Raw genomic sequence first — 20002 nt, 5'->3', positions numbered from 1 at the left:
TACATACGTTTAGGTTCACAATACATTTTGGCTCACCTACTTTTTGTCATTTTTCACAACGTTTTTTTCGACATTTTTGATGCTTTTTCCAAACGTTTTTGGCATTTTCTTCGACATTTTTGTCGACCAAACTGTAAGTGAGAAGCCTATATGAGACATGCAATAATACAGTCAAAGATATTTGACTTTTCCCATGACATAAAAGCAATAAACTCTATGTCTGGCCCTTGATGTGATTCTCATTTTCTAGTGTGGCCCTTAGGGAAACTGAGTTTGACACCCCCATGGATGTAGTCCACTCATCATTGCAGCACCGGTTTTTTCCGGCAGTAGAGGGCAGTGGAGCGCATGTGAGGCTTTGGCGCTCAGAGAGACTGGAAGAAAGCGTAGAAGAAGAAGGAGACCCGTTTGTAGCGGCAATGAAAGGACAGCGTGCTACTTCAAATTTGAGCAAAACATAAGTTAAGTGTACATTAGCGATAATTACTATCACACCACAGGACGAGCATCATTTCAATTTCAGAAGAGATTATAAGGACTTCGTCGGGAAGATGTCTTTGGTTTGTGCAAGTAAGTGAAGTTGAATTGATATGACGGAGGTAGTGTAGGTTAGCTAGACACCGCGCTAATGCTACTAGCTAATTTTGCTAACGCTAGCGGCCACGCAGAGCCGCCTTCCACTTAAGGTTCATCGGTTCTGTTTGTGGTTATTTTATTGTTGGTATCATGTGGTCTTTAAGCTGTAACTGCATTGTATCTAGTCTCCAATGAGGTGCCGGAGCACCCGTGCGTCTCCCCGGTATCCAGCCAGGTGTTTGAGCGCAGGCTGATCGAGAAGTACATCGCAGAGAATGGGACCGACCCGATGAACGGACAACCCCTGTCTGAGGAGCAGCTCGTAGATATCAAAGGTAAAACTACTGGGAGCAGCTGCAGATCTACACCCGGTTGCCAGTTTATTAGATAATGGTACACCTAACTTAAACTAATGCAGTGTAATTACTCAGTATAACAAAGTGATATTCAACTGCAACACAAACTACCAGCCCCAAAACGAACGAATGAATGAACGTTTCTCTAAAGCAGTTTCAACAAAACCGGACATTGTGAAAGTAGGATCATTTGCAGGGTTGCTGTATGAAACTGCATTAGTTATAGCGAGATGTAACGTCACCTGATAACGTGGCATAACTGAGGGAAGGCTTTAAAAAATATATTGGTGTTAATCTGGTATTATTTGTAACCTTACCAGTCAACGTTGGGATAGCGATGAACAGTGCCGCAACTAACGATTATTTTCATTTTTGAATTTTCTACAAAGCCCTTAGTTTATAAAATGGCAGAAAAAAAAAAATGGCAGTCACAATGTCCTAATATTAAGTTCACTGTCACATAAAGGGAAAAGATTATTTTTTTATCAGAACTGAAAAACTAGAAGTTGACATTTTGATTTAAAGCTTAATGGATTATCAAGATAGTTGTTGATTAATCTGTCAATTGATCTATTGCGTAGTTTACCAATTTTTTTAGCTGTCGTGATTCTAAATGTATGTTTGGGCAAATATCTGATGTTGTACTTGCTTTAAGATGAATCAATAAATCCCCAATAGTAGAATTTTGTATAACTCGTCCTATCCTGCAGCATGGTTATTGAAACTTCAAAAATTACAATAAATAAACAAGACCAACTTAATTATTGAAATAAGATGACTGCTTGTTCTGAACATGAGCACCTTTTCTCTCTTTCAGTGTCCCATCCTATTAGACCAAAGGCTCCATCAGCAACAAGTATTCCTGCCATTCTTAAGTCCCTTCAAGATGAGTGGGTAAGTGTTGTTATCCTTAGTGGCAAATGAGAAACAAAACACCGTCATACTGTAAATGTGAATTTACAAGTAACTGTAGTAAACCTTAGGTGGAGCAGGATGTACCAATATTTTCACTGAAAATTATGAGGCAAGTTGATAATTGCAAAAAATCTTAAAAAGCAACAAAATATAACCGTAGCTTAGGGCTGCTTTTTCCTTCTTTTTTTAAATATTGATTTTAGAACATGAGAAGAGTTCTTTCTGTTTTCTCTTTTAGGATGCTGTTATGCTTCACAGCTTCACCCTGCGGCAACAGCTGCAGACTACTCGCCAAGAACTGTCTCATGCTCTCTACCAACATGACGCTGCCTGCAGAGTCATCGCTCGACTCACCAAAGAGGTCACCGCTGCGAGAGAAGGTGGGTTGAGAGCAGATTGTGTGTCCTCTATTGGAGGACATAATTCCACTTGTAAAGCACATAGGACGGCTCTTATAGGGTCATTAGAGTCTGTCCAGAATCTGCCCCGCATCAACATGAGCTCAAAGATAATATTGGGAGAGCATGTTTTTCTGACGGGGTCTATTTCCTTTTTACAGCTCTTGCCACACTCAAACCCCAGGCTGGATTGGTTGCCCCTCAGGCAGTCCCCGCCTCTCAGCCAGCCGCAGCAGTGAGTGATTGACTTTTAATTCCAGTCGATAAGATACTGAACAGAAATGCTCATCGTAATCTTTTTTGTACATAACAACAACCTAACAATCTCTATTTCTGCCTTCTGTATCTCAGGGTGCTGGTGGAGAGCCCATGGAGATTAGTGAACAGGTGGGAATGACCCCAGAGATCATCCAGAAGGTAAAAAGGTTTTCTTTTATCTACATAAATCGTTATTTGGCCCAAAGCAGGCCATTTTGCAGGTCTAAGATGTGTTTCAATATGCCTTTTTCTGTTTGCAGCTCCAAGACAAAGCTACTATCCTCACTACAGAAAGAAAGAAGGTATTATATTTCTCTTTTATTTAGCTACTTAATGCCCATTTCTGTTGTAATATCTCACTGTTGTGTTATGATGTAATTTACACTCGCACTCCTTTTAACTGCTTTACTGTATTTTTCCAGAGAGGAAAAACTGTCCCAGAGGAGCTCGTTAGAGCTGAGGATCTCAGCAAATACCGCCAAGTGGCCTCGCATGCTGTAAGCATAGATTTTTGTCTGAGTATAAATTACTTTTTTTTTTTTTCTCTTCATTTAATCAGAGAGCTGAAACGTTGATTATTGAATTGATGTACATAGTGTCAACATCCTATCTCTGTGATGTCTTCAGGGTCTTCATAGTGCCAGCGTCCCTGGTATTCTGGCTCTGGATCTGTGTCCCTCAGACACCAACAAAGTTCTCACCGGTACATTGATTTCATCCAATGCTCGGCTGCATCTTTCAACTTGAAACATTTTTGTGATTTGTTTACACACTACAAGTTGAAGACTTATATTTGATATCGACCCTCTGGTGTTCTTCAGGTGGAGCTGATAAGAACGTGGTGGTGTTTGACAAGAGCGAGGAACAGATTGTTGCAACACTGAAGGGTCACACCAAGAAGGTCACCTCTGTCATTTATCATCCATCCCAGGTAACGTTTTCTTTGTTTCAAACATCAACCAGTCCAATCTTACGCCAACAAACAAATCCTGTGACTGCACTCTCCACAAAAGTGAAGAAACTGTTTGAGTTATTAAAACACAGGCTAAATATGATCGGTTATTCTTACTCATTGTTTGCTCTTTTTTTCCGTCCCTCGCACCCTTGCTGTCTCTTCCCCCCCCTAGTCCGTGGTCTTTTCTGCGTCTCCAGACAACACCATCCGTGTGTGGTCTGTCGCCGGGGGTAACTGTGTCCAGGTTGTGCGTGCCCACGAGGCAGGTGTCACTGGACTCTCTCTACACGCTACTGGGGACTACCTGCTCAGCTCCTCTGAGGATCAGGTGTGTGTGTACTGACAGACCCTAAGCTATATTTAACACTGAAGTAAAAGTGATCTCTTCACTGGTTAACCACACTGACTTTTTTTCCTCGCTGTTCTGCAGTACTGGGCCTTTTCTGATATCCAGACTGGTCGAGTCCTCACCAAAGTTACTGATGAAAGTGCTGGCTGTGGTAAGTGCCTCTATGTAAACTGTTTGGCAGTCTTAATACGAGTCTTTCTGTTCCAGGTGGTAATATTTCTGTCTGCCTTCTACAGCTCTAACCTGTGCTCAGTTCCACCCTGATGGTCTTATTTTTGGCACTGGGACGGCTGATTCCCAAATCAAGATCTGGGATCTCAAGGAGCGCACCAACGTGGCCAACTTCCCAGGCCACTCTGGCCCCGTCACCTCCATTGCTTTCTCTGAGAACGGATACTATCTGGCCACAGGTTAGAACTACAAACTACTGTTTTTACACAGTGTTGCTGCTAATCTTTGATGTGCAAGTGTTCTACATCGGGTTGCAGAAACATTTATATTTAGATATCAAAACATTGCACACACGTCACATTAACTGGTACACTGGCCTACAATATCTTAAAATTCTACTACCATCTTCAGCCCTTGTTTTTGCACTAAAGGGATCTGGAACTGTATATTTAATTGTTTTAAATACCCTAACATCCATGTCTGGTGCTGTGCTCCAGGTGCCCAGGATAGCTCTCTGAAACTGTGGGATCTGAGGAAACTGAAGAACTTCAAGACCATCACTCTGGACAACAACTATGAGGTAGGAAATTGCGGGTAGTTCTCCTATGAAAATGCTCATGTCTATACACTAAATATGAAACTAAAACCAGCAGGCAATTAGCTTAGCATAAAGACTGGAAACCATTTATTGGCCTGGCACAGTGACATGCAGGAATCTTGTGCCGACTCCAGGAAGTCACTGCGGCCAAGGAGAAATAGTTACAGCATGTAACCTGTAAAATCTTAACTTGGTGCCTTTACATTTCTGCTTGTGTATGGGTTAAACAAACAAGATATGTGTTAATTAGTAAAATATAAAGGTGCTGGTAGGTGGGTTGTTTTTTCCTTTGGAAAGAACCACGCTAACGATAAGCTCTAGTTTCATATTCACCCAAAGTGGTATTGATCCTCACATCTAACTCTCGGCAAGAAAACAATTAAACGCATCTCATGTGATCTTAAAACTAGGATGATTTGAAGGAAGAGTCTGATAAGTGCTAGGAACATATCATTAATTGGAATATGAGCTTAGCAATCATCAAGTTGATTTGCATGCACATGTATGTGGATTAAACTGCAACACTGAGCATGCAAGAAAGAATCATGGATTTTTTTTTAACCGCGCCATTCCTCTGTTATCCAGTCTCTTATCCCTCTGTGCTTCTGAATCTCATTTCTGTGTGTTTTTTTTTCTTCTCTCTCTCAGGTGAAGTCCCTTGTGTTTGACCAGAGTGGAACCTACCTGGCTGTTGGAGGGTCTGACATCCGTGTGTACATCTGCAAACAGTGGTCTGAGGTCCTCAACTTCACAGGTGTGTGTGTGTGTGTGTGTGTGTGTGTGTGTGTGTGTGTGTGTGCTCTCTGAGGAAGTAGCTGATTTTTGACCTTGCTTTTGCCTTTGTTATTGTAGACCATACAGGATTGGTGACCGGAGTGGCCTTTGGAGAGAACGCTCAGTTCCTCACCTCTGCAGGAATGGACAGAAGTCTCAAATTTTACAGTTTGTAGAAAATGATACATTTTGGATTAAGGGAGGACAATTTAGAGGAGGATAAACTGGTCTCTACGTTTGAGCAGTCACTATCGTGGACATAGACCTGTAATTCTTAGAAAAGGATGAGAAAAAAAAATCACTGCTAACTTTGCTTCATTAGTTTTAGTCCCCCTGTCCAGGAATAAGACCCTAAAAGTTGTCTGCTATATGAAACTACATCAACATGGTTAGGATAACCTGTTTGTTGGCATTGTAAGTCCAAAATGTAAATGTTGTGAACTGCGATGCAGAAGCCAGTGAACTGTTCCTGTCCTTTTCTAGCAGTTATGATTTTACTGTAGTATTTTCTTTTTTTGTGTGTGTGTGGGTCTAAAGTTGCTTGGAATACAACTCCAAAGTGTTGTAGTACACTGTTGGGGACTAAAATTGGTGTGACAACAATCTGCTTTGCTTCTTAATGTAGACCTCCTTCATTACAGTCTATTTAGGGTAAGATGAAAATACATCTGTTGTGAGGTACAGTACAACTAAGCGAAAAATAAACCAGTGTGTGGGATTGATGCTCCTCTAAAAAAAAAAAAATTAGTCTTGTTTAACCTCCCTTCACTTTAATTTCCTCTTTCATTTGTTCCATTTAAACTTTTGTCTTTTTCCAATTGTATATTTTTCATTACTTGCTATTTTACCTGTCGCAACTCTGACCTTTTTACAATAAAATGAAATATCTTTTCTATTGCCATTCATTGGTTTGTCAGATCAAGAACAAAGGCACTTGTGGATCCTCTGCAGTAATTAGGATTTCACTGTGCGTGTACTTAAAGTCCCAGCACTGTACTCCAAGGTGTGTTTTTCCTCAATGTTTGAGCTTCATCGCAAAATGATATATGTGTAGTTTAACAACAGAAAGCTGTTTTAACATTAAGAAAATTCTGTCCTCACCTTGTTTATGAGATATACTATGATTATGAGACATTACAACTAGTTTAGAAGCCAATCATGGTTCAGGAAAGCCTCTAACACAAGTTTGATGTGGAATCTTGAAGCAACCGCTACACATGCACTGACAATTGACTTTTCAGTGAAAGTCAAGTGTTTCATTTATTTTTGATTTTGAAATGGGGGAGAATGAGAAGATGTAATTTTATGGATCAATCACAAAGTAATTTACCTTTTTTTTTTTTTTGTGGGAAAACCCATATCACACAAATAGTTCTAAACTTAATATTACCAGCGGTAGAATGTAACAAAGTCCACTTATTTAAGTACTGTACTTAAGAACAATTTTGAGGTACTTTTTTAATAATGTTCTGCAACTTTATACTTTTATTCCACCACATTTCAGAGAGAAATATTTACTACTTAGTACTTCTAACTGCACTACATTTACTGACAGCTGGAGTTACTTTTCAGGTCAAGATTTAACATAAAACACAAGATCAATTTGCATTCTTGTAAACAGTATATTAAATAGTTAAATTAGCCATACCTGGACAATTAACACTGAGTGGGTTCATGGACTTATACTTTTAAAACTTTAAATTTTGATGCTTATATATGAGTATGAATAGAACATTACTTTTACTTCTATTTATTTATATTTTTATACTGTGGTATTAATTTACCTGTAGTAAAAGATCTCAATACTTCTTACACCAGATTATTACTGCAAGGCCATGTTAAACCCCCCAGGGCACGCATTTTTACATATATTCTAAAAAGCATCCGTTTTCTCGACCACTTTATAGGAAGTAGTGAATGACTGATTAAGGTAATCCCAGCCATACTTTAATGACAGTCATATGCCACTCATATCATTATGGTGTCGCTTAGCAACTAAAGTTACTGTTGTCAAATCAAACTACTCCACACATATTCTTTTATATATGTCAATGATATTATCTATAGAACAATATAACATCGACTCATCCAAAAACCGATAAACGTTTGACGTTACGTTATTTACCGCCATTTAATGAACTGAGTGAAGATCTCGACCCCTCGTGGCCAAATGAGAGACGGAACGCCAACTGTCACGTGAGGCTGCAGCAACGTGACCAAACGGGAAGTGAGACACAAAACCATAACCGAGCACTTCTGATAAACACGTCTGGTTTGTCCCGACAACAGTCAGTGGTCTGTCCGTCGGTACGGAGCTGGACAGCCTGAAACACAGCAGGTTGGAGTCCAGCGAGATTTAGGAGGCAGACAGGTGAGATATCTCATATTTAGCGTAATTTTGTTCTGACATGAAGCGGTTTTCTACCTCTATCCACAGCTATTGTCATACTATAAATCAAAACCGTGTGCTACTTTTTTTCCCTTTACGGAATTCCCCGAACCGATCAAGACAGTCCTTCATTTTACTAGACTGGGTAAACCCAGCCCGACCTGCCGGCGATTTGATTTCGCCCTGCAGCTCTTAAAAGACTGAGCTTGGTCTGGTGATAGCCAGACTATTCTTTTACGTTATCGTACATCTTTTGTGTGATTGCCATTCTTTCAGACTTCGGACTCATTAGCATGGCGTACCATTAGAAACGAAACTTCTTGCCCTAATTATGATGATTATGACAACAAAAAAAATGTAGACATTACAGAGGTGGAACAGCTGGGCTTATTCGTTTAAAAAAAAAAAAAGGCCAAAGTTCCTTTAGATATATTTTTTTCTTTGTATAACGTTACTTGCATTTAGCCTATGTGTTTGCAGCTTTAAGTCGTGTTGCCTTTAATGTTTATTTTGGTAACACTAGTCTTCATGAATGTAATAACACATGTACTCCTAGATATTGTGTATGTAAGTTTTTTTTCAAATTGCATTATGTTTTGTTACTTTTTTATTTTTATTGTGAGCGCTTTATTATGTCTATTTTAGTGATTTGGGGAATGATTTTAGGACATATAAATTGTAAAAATAAGGGAGATAATGAGATAGGGTTTTTAAGTTCCGTTTCTGCTGTTTGTTTTTTTTTATTTGTAAGATGCCCTTGGCTTTTGTTGCTTATTCTTTTAGGGATTGTGTGTCCTGTTTTCTATGACATCAGGGACCATGTTGGAAATGAGTGTTTGCTCTTCATGCTATCCTTTGGATTGATTGATTGATTGATTTTATTCATGGATATAGAAGACAATCAATCAATCATTCAATCAAAACTAAGGCAGCACGACATTACTGAGATTAGTCTAAATATAACAATACAGCACCACAAACGGCAGCCTCCAAAATGACAACGTTGAATCCTCTCGGAAACAGAGATCAACAAAATCAGAATGTTATAACCTTCATAAAGGTACAGGTAGGATTTATTGCAGAGCACTTGTAATTTAACCAAGGTGGATTTAATAACCTGGCAACTGTATATTTCTACATGCAGCTATTGAAGAGGGATTTAACTCACAAATGAACGAAACTAAGCTTGTAAAATTGGCAGAAACATTTCTGTGCAAGAATGGAAATCCCACCTGAGCTTCACAGTCAGGAGGAATTAATGCTTCCCTTTTCTTCAGTTTCCACTCATAAGCTTCTGCATTGTCACAGAGAGGCTTTTATTGTCCTAACTAAAAATAAATAAAATGTTGACATTCTTTTAACCGTTTACTGCCTCTTTTCTCTTCACTTTCTCACCAGTACCCCTCATTCCACTATAAACTGCAGTACTTTGGCTACGTTGTCAGGGAAAATATTAATTTGGACATGTTTCTGTGCAGGCAGTTATGGGCTCCATGTTTCGCAGTGAGGAGGTGTGCCTGGTGCAGCTCTTCCTTCAATCTGGTTCGGCCTACAATTGTGTCAGTGAGCTGGGAGAACTGGGCCTGGTTGAGTTCAGAGATGTGAGTAACTTAAACTCTTGGTTCGCGATCTTGGTTTGTGATCATGTGGTGAAAAGCTCAGAGTCCAATACAAATTGAGGCCCAATAGCGTCGTGAACTACTCAGCTACTGATTGGGCCAGAATACCATGTGCAACTATTTTGCCTCCTATTAAGCCTAAATGCTTGTGAGTTGGCTCATATCAGAAGCCATCCCTCTCATTCTTAAAACAACCCAGAACACTGTAATTGATCGGTTTACAACTGAATGTGATTATCTTATGAAGTCACTTTGGAATCTGCAGCATTTCCAAATTTGAGTTTAGATGAGATGGTGAACTGATGGTTGCTGTGAGTCACTGTAAAACGCAGCAAATTATTGTCATAAGATGAACATGAGTAACCTTTTTCCTCTGCTCTGATGTTGCAGTTAAATCCTAATGTGAACGCCTTTCAGAGGAAGTTTGTCGGCGAGGTTAGACGATGCGAGGAACTTGAGAAAACTTTAAGTAAGTATTGACTCATTGTTTCCCACCTATATTTTCGTCCATGTTCTTTATTTATTAGTTTTGTTAAGATTCTCCTTTCTTACCTTCTTTATCTGGCCCTCAGGCTTCCTGGAGCAGGAGATCAATCGCTCCCTGTCTCCACCCTTGCAGTGTCCCCTCCCTCCTCCATGCCCAACGCCTTTGGCCCCTCAGCCCCGCGAACTCATCACCATAGAAGAGGAGTGCGAGAGGCTGGCCCGAGAGCTCAAAGAGGCGAGCGCTATAAACAAGGCTGAGATGATAAATGAAAATCAATCTGTTATCTCATTAATACACCATCAAAAAAGGTTGAGCTTATTGGCCTGACAGTTTTTTTTGTGTCTCACCAGGTGTCCAGGAATAGAGACAGCCTCCGGGCTCAGCTGACCCAGCTCAGCCAGTACCAAGGAGTCCTGACCAGGACGCACTCTCTAACAGCCTTACAGGTGGGACAAACTACATTTCTGCAAACATTCCTGCATCATGTATTACATTTTCTTTAGCTATTATGCTGGTGTGAGCAAACTGTCTGCAAACTAAAACTACAAACGTTGGCTTCACCTCACAGGCACCACCACCTGTACTGGAAAGCCAAGGTCTGTTTGATAACCGCCAAGATGTCCACCTCAGGTAGATTAATTTTCTAAGATGTCCATTATGTGTTTAATGTTTTTAATCTACATTCAAGTGTTTCATGTTTAACGCTGCATCGCCTCTCTCTCTCTCAGTTTCGTGGCAGGGGTGGTCCATCCTTGGAAGGTCCCCTCATTTGAACGGTTGTTATGGCGGGCATGTCGCGGTTACACCATCGTGGATTTCAGAGAAATGGAGGATCGACTCGAGCATCCGGTCACGGTGGGAACCGGGAGACAGAGAGAGGGGATCATGGTTGAGAGATAGATATGGAAGTTATTTGTGTGGCAGGGATAGTCTCTGATCATTCCGTTGGCTGTTTCTTCGTTTGCAGGGGGAAATGGTGCAATGGACAGTGTTCCTCATCTCCTATTGGGGAGATCAGATCGGACAGAAGGTCAAGAAGATATGTGATTGGTGCGTAAACCTGTGCATCAGTTTTTGTTTTGTTTTTTACTTGTGGATTTCCACACTACAATGCCTATTGAACCTGTTGAACATCTTTTGATTTCCCCTCCTCACAGCTTTCGCACACAGACATTTGCATACCCTGAGAGCACTGCTGAGAGAGAGGAGATTCTCCAGGGACTTCAAAGCAGAATTGAAGATATCAAATCAGTAAGTGTAGCGCATGTTTATAAAAGCACAGAGCACTATCTGTTGAGCACTGATACAATCACCAGCATTGCCCAGAAAATACTAGAAAGCACAAAAATAGCAGTAATGTGTTTTTTTTCTTCTTTTTCTTCTGCTCAGTACTTCTAAAACCCTCTCATTTACCTCTACTTCAGGTGTTGTCACAGACCGAGTCCTTCCTGCAGCAGCTGCTGATGCGGGCGGTAGCTGTGTTGCCCCAGTGGAAGGTGCGTGTGCAGAAGTGTAAGGCAGTCCAGATGGTTCTGAATCTCTGCAGCCCCTCCGTCACAGACAAATGCTTGATCGCTGAGGCCTGGTGTCCCGTTGGCAAGCTTCCTGAACTGCAGAGCGCTCTGAGAGAGGGAGGGGTAAGACAAAGGCAGACTCGACATAAATAAGTAAGTAACGCGCCTAATTTCTCCCTCTCTTCATCTTTTTCCCCACCCTCTTCTCCGTCCTCAGAGAAAGAGTGGCAGTGGTGTCGACTCTTTCTACAACCGCCTGCCTTCCTCCACCGCTCCACCTACCCTGTTTCCCATCAACTCCTTCACAGCTGGTTTCCAGAACATTGTTGATGCCTACGGAGTGGCCAGCTACCGTGAAGTCAATCCAGGTACGTCTGCTGCACACCGCTAAAAAAAACGTTTCTTCATTAATGCCTTGAAAGAAAAAGGACATGTCAGATGTTCAAAGTAGAATCCAGAGAATGCTCAACTTCACATGTATTTTAAGTCAAGTCTTGTCTCTCAATGCAGCGGTGTACACCATAATTACATTCCCCTTCCTGTTTGCTGTAATGTTTGGGGATGTGGGTCATGGTTTACTGATGACTGTGGCTGCCCTCTGGATGGTCCTTGAGGAGAAGGACCCTAAACTAAAGAGCAACAACAATGAGGTAATTTAGGGGATATTCACTCACAGTGCAATCAACTGTCAAACAAAAGAGCTGAAACGTGTTTTCCACCTTGCAAATGAAATAGTGAAATGAAGTTGTTACCTGTCCCTGTGTGTTTCAGATCTGGAGGATGATGTTTGGAGGACGGTATCTGATTCTGCTGATGGGACTGTTCTCTATCTACACGGGGGCCATTTACAACGAGTGCTTCAGCAGAGGCCTCACTACCTTTAACTCCGCGTGGCACGTTGGCCCGATGTTCGAGAATAACGTTTGGAAGTGAGGACATGTCATACCTTTTTTTGTTTTCTCCAATCTCCACACATGTTGTTTCTTGTCCATCTTACCTAATAGTATTTTATTTCTTTCAGTTCATCAGTCCTCGCTGGCAACCAATACTTGTCCATGGATCCCGTTGTGTCTGGTGTTTTCACCAGCCCCTATCCATTTGGCATTGACCCGGTATGGCCGTCACACTCATGAACTGACTTATGAAGTCATCTTGTTTGTCACTGCATCCATCCTCATTCTCTCTTGCTTTGTGTGGTGGTGTCAGGTCTGGGGGCTGTCCAACAACAAACTAACTTTCCTTAACTCGTACAAGATGAAGATGTCAGTCATCATCGGTGTCATACACATGACTTTTGGAGTCTGCTTGTCGTTCTTTAACTACTGGTAAGCAATCACGTTTTACTTTTCTGTAGGCGTGTGTTGTTGGTACACCTCCATTCTTGTGTCTTTTCATATTTATTCTGCCTTGGCTTCACATATCCTTGTTTGGTGCTTTCCCTTGTCGTCGTTTGTGTTTTCTCCAGGCACTTTGGTCAGATAAGCAGCGTGTTCTTTGTGCTGATCCCTGAGCTGTTCTTCATGGTGTGTCTGTTTGGCTACCTGGTGTTCATGGTGGTCTTCAAGTGGATCGCCTACACTCCCGCCCAGTCCAAAATCGCTCCGAGTATACTTATCCACTTCATAGACATGTTCCTCTTCACAGACAACCCTGAGAACCCAAAGCTCTATGAAGGACAGGTGTGTGGTTTGTTGATTTCCCTAAAAGAAACGGATCAGTGTTTTAAGTCATGCTCTACAATTTATGCTATAGTTTTTATAGTGATGAATGCATTTTCCTATGTTCCTGGAAACCATTTGTCATATTTTATTTTCTAAGTACAGTATCAAAATCACTTCGAAGATGAGTGAAACTTGGTTGAGACATGGAACCTATCATAGCGACCATTTAGTGTAACATTATCGTATGTCAATGTTAGGGTTGCAAAATTCCAGGAATATTCAAGATGAAAACTTTTCACGGGAATAAACAGGAATTTATGGGCAACATATGGGAAATAATGGGGGCAGGGGGGGATTTAAATAGAGGGGTATTTGCTCAGGCTGTATTTCTCGTGTCATGTGCAGATAGAAACAAACCTTTTCCCATATCATAAGCAGACATAATCCATTAATTTGTCAGATACTGTACATACATGGTGAAATGTTGGTAGCTAGTTGGCTAGCTAGCAACTTAACTAATGGATAACAAATTTGAGCTGACAATTGGGCTCTGTGCAAACATAGTGTTTAAAATAAAGTAATTTATAAAAAATGTTTTACAATAAAGAATAAATGGAAATAGATTGATTAAAACTACTTGATTAGCATGCTCAGTCAAGCTACATTGGATGCTGGAAAATAATCTGTGTATGTGATGGAAGAGTGCACTGCTGAATGCAGTGCATGGTTACAATTCCAGTTAATAGGCATGCTTTTAACCAAAACATGCCATAAGACCTAGTATTGTTTTTTTTATGTGTATTCCCCCGGAAACCAGTGAACATCTTGAAAGTAGAAATAAAAAGCACCTCAACCCCCAAAAATTGTGGCACGCTTTGGAAAATGGTTTGCAGAAGTGAAAGTACATGCTTTCTGTAGTAAATGTGCAACAATATGTGTTGCCTAAAAGCGTAACAGCCAGTCTTGTCACTCTTCATGTGCAGATTGTGGTGCAGAAGATCCTGGTGGTGCTGGCCCTGTGCTCTGTCCCGGTCCTCCTGCTCGGGAAGCCCATGTACGAATACATCACATTCAAGAGAAGACGACGTCACGTTGTGAGTGTGTGTTTGACTGAACTTTGACCCTTGTTCTAAAATTGGATGTCTTTTCTGACGGGATTTCTGGTTCTCTGCAGCATCAGGAGGAAGAAAGACATCCGCTGGTGGTCGATGAAGGCTCCATCAACACTTGTCAGGGGGAGGTGGAGGGAGGAGCTGCTGAGGAGGAGGTAAGAGAGAATCCTGAATAACTTAATTCTAAACAGACTAAACACAGTGAGAGATGTGTTGTTGTGATTCTGGAAGTGTTTAATCTGTGTTGTCTGCAGGAGTTTGATGCTGCAGATGTGTTCATGCATCAGGCCATCCACACCATAGAGTACTGCTTGGGCTGCATCTCCAACACCGCCTCATATCTCCGACTCTGGGCTCTGAGCTTGGCGCACGCACGTTAGTGGCACCCATACTGATACACATAAACGCAATATACATGTTCATACTCACATGATGCACACGCACAGACAGACTTCCTCTCTACTACACAGTCATACTATTCTTTTTTCAGCCAGTTATTCACACGCACATGATAGATTTTTACCAAGCACTGATGGCTGTCTGACAGTGAGTTATTTGTGTCTCCACAGAGCTGTCAGAGGTGTTGTGGGTGATGGTGATGCGTATTGCGCTGAAGTGGGAGGGATATGTGGGATCTGTAGTCCTCTTTGTGGTTTTTGCCTTCTTTGCTATGTTGACTGTCTCCATCCTGCTGGTTATGGAGGGACTCTCAGCCTTCCTGCACGCGCTCCGTCTGCACTGGTAAGGATGGGAGGGAGGAGAAGACAAAGGGGAAAATGTGTTGTTAAACAATACTAATAAGTAGGCTAAATATCTGCACTGAGTACAATCTTTGATAGCTTTTTGCTTTAGTCCATGTTTAAGGCGGTTAGTTAGTCAGGTATGTTATTTATGGACTTATAAGACACCAAAAACATAAAGATTAGTCAGACATTGACAAGTACATTCAGTCCATACCTGTCCCAAGCTGCCACAAGAAAAGGTTTCCTTCCTAAAACACAACTCCAGTTTTGATTACCATCTAACCAGTAGAACTCATCAGAAATGGACATTTTATTAAAAGTATAGCTCTTAAATCTGCATACAATGAACAATAAACCATGAAATGCACTTCATCTTTAGTCTCACCTAAATCACATAAAGTGTAAAGTGTGTCTGTTTCTAATGGCCATTGCAATGTACCTCAACATAACTGTGCACACAGAAATCTGCTTCACATAAGTCATTTTTCATCAGACAATATGTTTGTAATTTAGGTTTGTAACAAACATCAACACACCTTCCTCATAGATAAAGAGTCCTGGGATTTACTATCAAAGTTATCCAGATCATTTAGTAATCCATTCACAGAGTTTCCTTACAAAAGTTTATTATTTTCATATTGGTGTACACATTGCACTCTGTTAACATTTATTCACCTGATAAATGTGGTTTATCTGTGTTTTTAAGCCCCAACGTCTCCTTCCAATGGTTATGGTTAGGGTTAGGGTTAGGTGCCTTGAAGTCAACGGTCGCAGCGCTGCCTGGAAGGAGACGTTGGGGGGGCTTAAAACACCATTGAGCATAAATGTGTGGGAGGTAATAAATATGCTCAGCAAAGCTCATGGTAATCTTCCTATTTAATTGAGTTATGCATTTTGCATGCAAAGTTTACTTTTTGGATTAAGGGTGCTCAAGGAGGCTCAAAGATGTGCTCAGTACATTTCATAGCCGTCTGCACATTACATTTGGATATTTCTTGTGTGTAAATGGAAATGTTTGCCTCATGGTGGTGCTAGAGAAGAGATTCAGAGGTCACCAAAACATTCATTTAGATCAATGAATATCCACATTTAGTTTTCTTTCTTATTTTAATCCATTTATGGATTAAAACGGTTACCATAAAAAAGGTCAGAGCAGCACCACATCAATAATTTCTAAATGAGAAATTCTATTCAGCTTTATGTCCACTGTAGAATAAACTGGACAGGATGAGTGGTGAAGCGATGTAGGGGAATGGAGTGGACGGACAAAAATGGATTATGTAGTTTGTATTATTACATGTTGACTTTGCTTCTCTCTCTTACAGGGTGGAGTTTCAGAACAAGTTCTACAGTGGATCAGGCTACAAGCTGAGCCCTTTCTCTTTCTCATATCTGATCAATCCATCAGCTCCAATATGATCGGCAAAACCCTTTCTTAGGAGTGCCAAAAGGTTATGTTAACTTATGTATATTATTGAGTACTTGGACTACAACTACACACATCAGAATGACTTTGTCTCTCCGTCTTAACAATGGTGTTCTAACGCCTGTAGGCTATGAATGGTTTAATTGACTTGCACAATGATCACGATGCTAAAGACTGTTATTTTTGCATCAGTAGAATGAGCCCTATATAATGAATTATAATTGCATTATATGAAATGAAAAAAATATACTTTTGTATCCCCTTCCTAATTTTGTTTCACTATCAGTGTTATGCACTGCTTTTTAATTAATCCTTTAGTAACTCAAAAAATAGTTATTAAGTTTTCACTGTATGAACATGTATTAAAGACATTGATTATGAAAAGGGAAAACACACCATTAATGATTGTTCTGCAGTTTAAGGGAAGGTATGATTGTTGATTTGGTATAGGTATTGTGCTTTGATAAGCCAGCCCTGTAGGATTCTTCAAATGATATCAGGGAGTTATCTTAATGATTTTCATGAGCCAAAGATACTTTTCTTTTATGTCTTCCAAGCACACACAGGTATGTATTGGTAGCAAAAGTTTTTTCAGGTGCCTTACTGGAACTGACTGCTTGTTTATCCATTAATTCTTTTGGGCAGATCATAACCTCCATTATCATGCCACTATTTTGAACAAAACTCTGCTTGGACATTCTCTTTTTTTCCTGCCTGTTTGCATTGTAAAATGGATCAAATTTAATGAAATTAAATATGATTTTCTTGTTTAATCTCATTGTGGGAAGCCATTCACTGAACAGACTACCTTACCTGTTGTGTAGTCACACTATTTACTGTCACGTATGTCTCTAACTAATTTATGAAGTTACGAGTGATGGAAGAAGTATTCAAATCCTTTACTTGGGTGTAAGTATAAGAAGTAATACCACAATGTAAAAAAAAAAAAAAAGGCCATTACAAGTAAGAAATCTAGCATTCAAAATCTTAAGTAAAATAACCAGTTAAGAAGAGAGGTGTATGAATGATATATTATTTATTAGCATGCTCTGTTGGATAAACTAGTAAATTACTTCCGCACAATCCTCATTTTCATATATTTGTATAGTAATATATCTTCCCATCTTACATCTTATTTTAAATTTTTTTGTAATTTTTTTTGAAATTTTATCTTATTGCCTATTATCATAGTCTGGCTTATATATATGACCAGTGCTATTATTACGGCGACTAGTGCTAGTTATTGCTGAGCTGACCCGTTCTCTTATCAAATGCATTTCATTGTACCGTCGACCCTGTGTTAACCTACATATGACGAATTAAACTTAACTTGAACGGCATTTTAATGTAGTTGACCTAGGTAGAGCTCGGTTTAACTATACCATACTGTGAGTATGGGCATCTCTAATAATGCATCATATTTTTTTAAATGATTACATGTGTTAAATCTGAATATGCTAGTTATTTAGCTATCGATCAGATGTAGCTAGAAAGTCTGAAAGGTAGTGAGCTCAGTATAAAATAGAAATGGTAAAGTACAAGTACCTAAAAAGACAGACATACAGCACCTTAAGCTCAGAAATTGTTTAATCTTTCTTTTTAAAAGTTTCTGTAGAGTAGCCTAATGGACAGCAAAGCGCTTTTTTGTTTTATTATTTTGTTAAGCCATATGTAAGCGGAACTTCTGAACCGTTGGTGTTTGTTTCTGTCAGTGCAAGTGACCCGGATGTTGTCTGAATGTCAAAGATGGCGCTCCACATGTCACGGTGAATTCTTATCCGATAGCAAGAGTCAAAGATGTTTTCGTATTTTTAAGGGCTTAACGTTTTACCGGATGGTAGCACATTGACTGGACTTTTATTTTAATTCATGAAGTAAAAGAAGCTGAGAAGGAGATGGCTTTGCGCGTAATCGGTCGCAGTGTACGGTTGTTAGGTCAAATTCAACGATGTCGTCCAGTTATGGCTACAAACCAGACAGGTGAGTTAGCTAAGTTATTATAATCACAGCTGTTTTGCCTGTTATGCGAATCATATTTTGTGTACAGCTCACCGTATAGCTTTGGTGTGTTTATCTGTAGTATTTGTTTTATGAAAACTGTCTGTTATCCAGCTCAGTGTCTGAGTCAGGCAGCCTCTCAGCCGGAGCCCCGCGCAGATGAAAATGAATCCGTGAACCCGACATTTGTGAACAGAAACCCCCGGAACCTGGAGCAGATGGCTCTGGCTGTGAAGGACCGCGGCTGGAAGACGATCTGGCCTCACCGGGAATTCTACCACAGGTCTGTGAGTGCGTGTGTGATATAAACAAACAAACAAACACAATTTAAATGTGACCGTCAACGTCTAATAACACCCAAACCCGAGGATAGTTAAAATAAATTAAGGTTTATTCACAAATTAACTATTATTGATTAAACCAAAACTATGGGAGTCTGGAGGTCTGGCCAAAAAGGACCCCCCCAACTAAACTAAACTAAAGAGTAGACTAACTAATAGAAACAAAGCCGCGAAAACTAGACTGCCAGACCTCCATCCTCAAAGCAATGAAACACAAAAGAAGATAACAGAAGACAACGGTGATCAGAGCTGCTTCAGTCTCAGAGAGAGATTTCTGTCTCCCAGCCTCTCTTATTAATATCCAGGGGCGGGGCCACCCTCAATCAGCTATCAGGAACACCTGAGATGAACAGAGGAAAAAGAGAGCAGGGCAGGGAGCACGTAACAGAGGTGCATCATAAAATCAAGTGTTTAATTTTCCTGTTGATGTTCATCACACTGTCAAACGACTGCTTTCAGTTTCATATGTACAAAAGATAAAAATGCACATTCTGTATGGCTCTTCCTTAGTCTGTATTAACGCTTGTACTTTCTGTGCAATTGAATCAGACTGATATCTTATTATTATGGGAGACCTGAGTACATCAAGTAAAATCAGAACTACATACATTCTACATTCATATCTAAATTCCCTGTATATTTGTTTGACTACCTGCTTGTCTGTTTTTTATGCTGTTTCTTGTTTGGTGAGTCAAAGACAAATTGCCACCCTGGTGGACAAAAAAAAAAAGATACTTTTCTATATTCTATTCCTCCTTGCCCCTCTTACTTCCGTTTTGTCATGTTTGTATCTCTCGTCTTTTCAGGTTGGAGTTTTCTCGTACCCAGCACCATGTAACGGCACACGTGTTCTCCAGCAGCTCTCCTGTCCCGGTGCTTTCCTGTTCAACCAAGGAGTGGTCGCTGAAGAAAGAGCTGGCTTCCACAAGCTGCGTGGTAGCGTGTCAGGCTGTGGGTGAGGTGCTGGCACACCGATGCCAGCAGGCTGGCATCACCAGGATGGTGTACAGGGCTATTCCCTGGACGTACCGCTCCGACGCTGTGAGTACATGCAGCACAAACGTTAGAAAATTGATTTGCCTTTTTCCTTAAGTCATCAGCTGTTTCATGTTTTTCCCTCGTTGACTTTTCTCTTTCACAGGTTCAGTCATTTAGGTCGGCAATGAAAGAGGGAGGAATCACCCTCAGTGAACCCAGAAGGAAATACATCAGTACCTGAATTTAGATGTCATCTATTGCATCTATTGTTTTGTAAAAATGTCCCCTGTATCCCTTACCCTCTACTCTTTTGTGAATTATGATTGTACCGATATAAAGATGATGAAAGTAAAGGTTGCTTGTTCCTGGGCTTTGTCTCTTGTA

The 20002-nt window shown here is 40.4% G+C and overlaps 3 protein-coding genes across 6 annotated transcripts; all 3 read left to right on the top strand.

Moving 5' to 3' along the window:
- Positions 1-376: 376 nt before the first annotated feature.
- Positions 377-6243, top strand: prpf19 (pre-mRNA processing factor 19). The gene is made up of 16 exons (XM_078260696.1): positions 377-570; positions 762-911; positions 1750-1826; positions 2086-2227; positions 2407-2480; positions 2597-2662; positions 2764-2805; positions 2926-3000; positions 3131-3206; positions 3325-3434; positions 3631-3786; positions 3889-3958; positions 4044-4217; positions 4476-4558; positions 5225-5330; positions 5429-6243. Exons 1-16 carry the CDS (start codon positions 552-554, stop codon positions 5524-5526), a joined length of 1518 nt encoding a protein of 505 aa, XP_078116822.1. The 5' UTR covers positions 377-551; the 3' UTR covers positions 5527-6243.
- A 1336-nt stretch (positions 6244-7579) lies between these two features.
- Positions 7580-17074, top strand: LOC144524434 (V-type proton ATPase 116 kDa subunit a 3-like). Of its 4 annotated transcripts, none has more exons than XM_078260693.1 (22): positions 7580-7721; positions 9218-9340; positions 9749-9827; positions 9931-10079; positions 10196-10291; positions 10414-10475; positions 10574-10700; positions 10813-10895; positions 11003-11096; positions 11270-11482; positions 11577-11727; positions 11870-12009; positions 12131-12288; positions 12381-12471; positions 12566-12684; positions 12825-13038; positions 14004-14114; positions 14201-14287; positions 14387-14507; positions 14702-14873; positions 15620-15738; positions 16201-17074. In XM_078260693.1, exons 2-22 carry the CDS (start codon positions 9224-9226, stop codon positions 16245-16247), a joined length of 2550 nt encoding a protein of 849 aa, XP_078116819.1. In that variant the 5' UTR covers positions 7580-7721; positions 9218-9223; the 3' UTR covers positions 16248-17074. The 4 variants fall into 4 exon arrangements, with proteins under 4 accessions (XP_078116819.1, XP_078116818.1, XP_078116821.1 ...); XM_078260692.1 differs by having other exon boundaries at positions 14195-14287; XM_078260695.1 differs by lacking the exon at positions 15620-15738.
- A 944-nt stretch (positions 17075-18018) lies between these two features.
- mrpl18 (mitochondrial ribosomal protein L18) lies at positions 18019-19988 on the top strand. Its single transcript, XM_078261465.1, has 4 exons — positions 18019-18281; positions 18414-18582; positions 19447-19681; positions 19782-19988. Exons 1-4 carry the CDS (start codon positions 18197-18199, stop codon positions 19857-19859), a joined length of 567 nt encoding a protein of 188 aa, XP_078117591.1. The 5' UTR covers positions 18019-18196; the 3' UTR covers positions 19860-19988.
- The last annotated feature ends 14 nt before the right edge of the window (positions 19989-20002 follow it).

The sequence above is a fragment of the Sander vitreus genome, chromosome 10, assembly GCF_031162955.1.
Source record: "Sander vitreus isolate 19-12246 chromosome 10, sanVit1, whole genome shotgun sequence".
Taxonomy (NCBI): domain Eukaryota; kingdom Metazoa; phylum Chordata; class Actinopteri; order Perciformes; family Percidae; genus Sander; species Sander vitreus.
This window is presented reverse-complemented; position numbering and strand designations above follow the sequence as displayed.

Coding starts and splice junctions, on each gene's coding strand:
- prpf19 (XM_078260696.1), top strand. Junction 2,663..2,763: donor CCCCAGAGATCATCCAGAAG/GTAAAAAGGTTT, acceptor TTCTGTTTGCAG/CTCCAAGACAAAGCTACTAT. Junction 3,787..3,888: donor TCAGCTCCTCTGAGGATCAG/GTGTGTGTGTAC, acceptor GCTGTTCTGCAG/TACTGGGCCTTTTCTGATAT.
- LOC144524434 (XM_078260692.1), top strand. CDS start 9,224: ATGGGCTCCATGTTTCGCAGTGAGGAGGTGTGCCTGGTGCAGCTCTTC. Junction 10,701..10,812: donor GACTCGAGCATCCGGTCACG/GTGGGAACCGGG, acceptor CTTCGTTTGCAG/GGGGAAATGGTGCAATGGAC. Junction 12,685..12,824: donor TTGTCGTTCTTTAACTACTG/GTAAGCAATCAC, acceptor TGTTTTCTCCAG/GCACTTTGGTCAGATAAGCA.
- mrpl18 (XM_078261465.1), top strand. CDS start 18,197: ATGGCTTTGCGCGTAATCGGTCGCAGTGTACGGTTGTTAGGTCAAATT. Junction 18,583..19,446: donor CACCGGGAATTCTACCACAG/GTCTGTGAGTGC, acceptor TCGTCTTTTCAG/GTTGGAGTTTTCTCGTACCC. Junction 19,682..19,781: donor GGACGTACCGCTCCGACGCT/GTGAGTACATGC, acceptor TCTCTTTCACAG/GTTCAGTCATTTAGGTCGGC.